Here is a 5,286-nt window from a genome sequence, read left to right on the forward strand (position 1 = left end):
ATTAGATAAACCGTACTTAAACCGTGGTTGGATGCAAAAGAGAAATCCGGCCTCCTTCTCCACATTACCAGCAAAATCTGAAACGATCTGGGTAATCAAGAAGCCCATTATTTATTACTTTTAGCTCTTTCTCTTGCAAGCCACAAAGCCATGGTTTTAGCCCAATGCCAATGAACTGGAGTATTTTCATTGGATTTTCTCCAGCTGGACTTGGCTATGACAAGATGCTTTGTAGACGAAACAATCATTTCCCAGGCAGGAGATCATAAAACACCTTCTCAAGCTACTTATAAGGCATACAGTGGCTTGCAAGGGAACGTGTTGGCATCACTACTAGTTCTTATTCCGCCTGATATTACCAGGTATTTATTGCTGGAGGCCAGAAATGGCTTTTTTCTGGAATGTGGGCTGTATTTAACTTTCGAATGGCGTGTGGGATGGGGAAGGGAGTAAGCCCACTCCTCAGGACAACCCTCCACTTTGGTCTAGGTTAATTAAAAGGCTATGAATTAAACATGGTTCGTGTGATCATTCCACAGGTAAAATCATTCCAGAGTTAAACCTTACCATCGAATAGCAATTTTTGGGAGGTTGCATCCAAAGTTTTCAGGGTGGGGGAGGAAGGGAACGTGCTATTTCGGGAATTCAGGTTGGGCAATCTGGTTGCAGGCAATCAAGTTGCAAACCTACAGACAATGATCTGGGCTTAAGTCTCTTGTAAAGAAACGGAGATTTATTTTCTTGAGCTGGGAAAGTGCTGCATTCTGTTTCTTTCACTGGAAGAAGCTGCATTTTGTCCTTCTCCAAGTCGCTAAGAGCTCAATGGTGTGCTTGTTATTTTACAGCCTACAGTTTAGGTTAGGTGAGATTCCTCCCTAGAAAAGGTTAGGCTACCTGTCTTTGTTTTGCTTCTGTTTGCTTACAAGATTTCCAAATTAATTTTAGCATCTGTTTCGAAAGAAGATGGTTTGGAAGATTGTCCATACATTACGGAACATGCCTGAAAGGTTTTTATCAGTTTAGTATTGCAGCTATCACAAAGACCTTTTGTGAATTGTGCCAGGCTGTCATACTTCAATTCCCGCAGAGTAGAACATTGATTACAGAAGAACACACACACACACACACCATTACAGAGAGTAAAATGGACAATTTCTCTCTCATCTCTATCTGTCTATCATCTCTATCTATCTATCTATCTATCTAATCTATCATATTCTATCATCTCTCTCCCTCTCTCTCTCTATCATCTATCATCTTCCATCATCTCTCTCTCTCTCTCTCTCTCTCTCTCCCTCTCTATCTGTCTGTCTGTCTGTCTGTCTGTCTGTGTCTATCTATCTATCTATCTATCATCTATCATCTTCCATCATCTCTCTCTCTCTCTCTCTCATCTATCTACCTTCACACTCTCTTCTTCAAGTACTGTAGATGGTTGGGCATGGCTACAGTCCAGCACCCCAACTGATTATGGGGAAAAAAAGAAAGACCCTTAACAATATCCATGCATCCTATCCCCTTGGCACTCACTAAATTTTGCTAATCATGCTTGCTGTGCCTTTTTGCAAAGAATTTCTAGATAGGTAGGTAGCTAGGTAAGCAGCTAGATAAATAAGAAGAGAGAAGGAGAGAGGGAGGGAGGGAGGGAGGAAGGAGATAGATATTACAGATAGATGGATGGATGGATGGATGGATGGAAGTAGTGAGGTGAATGAGAGAGTGTTTTGAAATGCTATTACTAAATAAGAAAAAGATCTGGTGAAGGAATTTGATGGCTATGAAAATTGGCAACACTAACGTACCAACATTTGTTTACCGAATATGGCACAAGGGAGTTCTTCCCCATTTGATCTGCAAATTCTTCAGAAAGGCCTTCGCCCCACTTCTCCCTCAAATCTGCCCCTCTCCCAAAACCTTGTATTCCTCCCTTTGGGATCCCCAAGACGCCTGTGCAAATGTAGGCCATCAATTCCCACCAGTTCAGTTTGAGAAATCAATCAGGTTCAGTCCATGGCTTCATGCCAATCCAATCCAGTTCAGTCATTGAAATTGAACTGATTGGGGAAAAGGTGTCCAGGAGCGGAGGTGAAGCTGAAGAAGTTCAGACGTTCAATATGATTTCAGTTCTGCTTTGGTTTAGTATTTCAGTCGAATCAATCAATGTCCATTTCGGAACTGATTCTCCAGAGTGAAAATTGGAGCAGCCCTAGACTTTATTACTGCTTTCGCCTTCCTAATTGTACCTCCTGCCCTATCTTTTCTCCAATTTCAACAGAGTTTTGAAGACTATAGTATCCAGGTTTGTCATGTGGCAATCCTGGGTTCTGTAGCTGAAACTGAACCCACGGGAATCCTGGGTACAGTTTCAGCTACAGAGGTCCTAATCGCCCTGGCTGTTTTCTGCCTCCTCTTCGCTGCCCTCCAGTCCTTCCAGAAACAGATTCCTCAGGGTCTAAAGAGAATCCCTGTACCATGGGGCTATCCCTTGACTGGCAACATTCTGGAAGTGGGGAAGAACCCCCAGCTCAGCTTGACTTGAATGAGCCAGACCTATGGAGATATCCTGATGATCCACATTGGGACAATGCCAATATTGGTGCTAAGTGGGTTGGAGACCATCAAGCAAGCTCTAGTGAGGCAAGCAGAGGACTTCAGGGGACATTCTGACATTTACAGCTACCGCAGTGTGGCAGATGGCCAGAGCCTGTCTTTCAGCAGGGATTCTGGAGAGGTGTGGCTTGCCCATCGGAAACTTGCCCAGGATGCCTTGAAAACCTTTGCTTCCTCGCCCAGTCCCATCTCCATCTCCATCTCCACCTGCCTCTTGGAAGATCATGTCTCCAAGGAGGTCAACTATCTGACCACAAAACTGCAGGAGGTGATGCTTGCAAAGAACTGTCTTGACCCCTATCCTTACCTTGTGGTCTCCGTGGCCAATGTGGTTTTAGCCATATGCTTCAGCAAGCGTTATGACTACAATGATGAGCTCCTTAGCACTGTGGACCACAGCGACCAGATTGTGGAAACTGCAACCTCGGGAAACCTATGTGACTTCATCCCTGCTCTTCGGTATCTTCCAAACAGGAGCATGAAAAAGTATAAGATATGTAAACAATAACTGGTTTATTCACATCCTGCAGAAGAATATTAAAGAGCACTATGAGAGCTTCAGAAAGCTGAGACATTACGCTCTTCCAGGTATATGAATTTCGACATTATTGGGGTTTGATAAATTCACCCCCATTATCATCGTCAACCTTTTCTATACTCTTAATACAAATTCCACTCTAAATCTGATGAACAACCAGTTGTACATTTTTTAAAAAGAAAGAAATCAAACCTTTGCTCCCTCATCTCTTCTATGAAAAATTGTGGCTCTGTTAAATCTCTATCAAGCTGGGCTTCCCAAAACAAAAGCTGGCTGTTCTTGATGTTGCATCTTACGTGGTGATTGCACAGCCAACACAAATTTTGTTGACCTTCCCTTTCAGGACCACCTCCGTGACATCACTGATTCTCTGATCAAGCAAAGCCGGAAACAGAAAGTGGACCCAAAAGTGAAAATTCAGCTCCCAACCAGAGAAATTGTGAACCTTGCCAATGACATTTTGGGGGCTGGTAAGGTCTTCACCTGAGGGTCTAATCCAACCCCTGGCAGACAAGTATTATAGTAGCAGTTACCCATGCTGATAAAATCAGCAGAATTTCCATGTTGAAAGGAAACTACAGATTCCCCAACTACAGATATCATTTTTATTTCCTACTTAAGAGCGTTTCTGTAATGCCCTGTGGGGATGACCTTGGGAGACAGGAGGGAGAGCCGCAGGCTGGACAACTGGCGTCTAAAAGGTGTCTCGGCCCACAGGAGGAGGGAGGGCATGGGAAGCATTTCAGAAGGGACCCTCCCTAGTTTTCCGGAGTGTAAAAGGAAAGGGGGGAGACATATTTCAAATTTCTATCACCGCCCATCTCTCCCGAAAAGGGGTCTCTGGGCGGTTTACAATCACAATTAAACACATAAATTACAATATAAATAGATCTATAAAAATAAAATAGATATAAAATATAAAATATAAATATAAAATCCAAGCAGTGCAGATCTTGTTTGTTGGGGAGAGATCTATAATACTAGCCACTCCCAAGATGAACTGGTGGCCTTCCCACCCCAAGCAAGGTGGCAGAACCAGGTTTTAAGGTTCTTCTGGAAGTCCGGGAGCGAATGGGCCTGTCTCACCTCCGGAGGCAGAATATTCCAGAGGGTGGGTGCCACTGCAGAGAAGGCTCGCCTCCTGGACCCCGCCAGATGGAATTCTCTTACTGACGGGGTCCGCAGCATGCCCTCTCTGCATGAGCGGGTGGGGCGGGTAATGTAACAGGGATGAGACGGTCCCTCAGGTAACCTGGCCCCATGCCATGTAGGGCTTTAAAGGTGATAACCAACACCTTGAATTGGACCCGGAAGCTGCAAGACCCACTTTGCTGCAAGAACTGCAATTCGGCGTTCTTGATGGGGTGATGGTAGACATGACCCCTCTCTACAGCCTCTCCGTGAGGCACAAGCGATGCAAGCACCTCCAAGCGAAACAGCGTTTTCCAAAAAGAATGGACTAATGGCAAAAAGGATGAATCGCCAGCCCACCCGTCAAAGGTATCTCAGTCTTTTAGGCATATGTTTGTATCGTCTGTCTGGGGAAAAGCTGCATTATGAACCTAACCAAAATCAGTAGCCATGTTTAAACCTAACAAAGCTCTCGGCCATCAGGCTAAACGTCATGGCTGTGATTTCTATAGCTACAGCTAAGTTAAAAAAAACACACACACCCTTTTTTTGTTGATCCCTTGTGATCCCACCATTCAGCTACATTGACTGGCCTGGATTTCAGGCAGAGTTTCTGAACCTAGATTGCAACTCCTTTCACCCTAGGTTTTTTTTTTCTTCTAAACAAAAATGCCCCAAACTTTTGCGATAGAAAGCCTTCCTCTTAGGAAATGGGAGACCAGCCTTCCTTTGATTTCCAAATTTCTAAGGGAAACCTTCTCTGGTATCTTGGCCACGATGGGCTTGGAACAATCAGGTTAGCACAACAAAGGAATCCAAGTTATTTGTTTCTGCTACTATCTACCTTTCCAATTCCAGAGGCAACTGGGTTGATTCAACACCCAGGCTCGTGAGGTGTGTGGGACTTTGCACGGATACACGTAGACTGAATGGCTGGTTGGGTAATGACTCTGGCATTTATCCAAGGGAAAATTGGAAAGGGAGGCCTGTTATTATTGGATGCGTGG

General features: G+C 44.4%; 1 protein-coding gene across 1 annotated transcript; it reads left to right on the plus strand.

Annotated features, from left to right (window-relative positions):
- Window positions 1-515: 515 nt before the first annotated feature.
- On the plus strand, window positions 516-4,611 carry LOC134504908 (cytochrome P450 1A5-like). The gene is given in 5 exon segments (XM_063314341.1): window positions 516-539; window positions 2,276-3,109; window positions 3,111-3,188; window positions 3,492-3,618; window positions 4,463-4,611. Coding segments are annotated over 5 exon segments (1,212 nt in total).
- The last annotated feature ends 675 nt before the right edge of the window (window positions 4,612-5,286 follow it).

This window comes from Candoia aspera, chromosome 13 (genome assembly GCF_035149785.1).
Source record: "Candoia aspera isolate rCanAsp1 chromosome 13, rCanAsp1.hap2, whole genome shotgun sequence".
Classification (NCBI taxonomy): Eukaryota; Metazoa; Chordata; class Lepidosauria; order Squamata; family Boidae; genus Candoia; species Candoia aspera.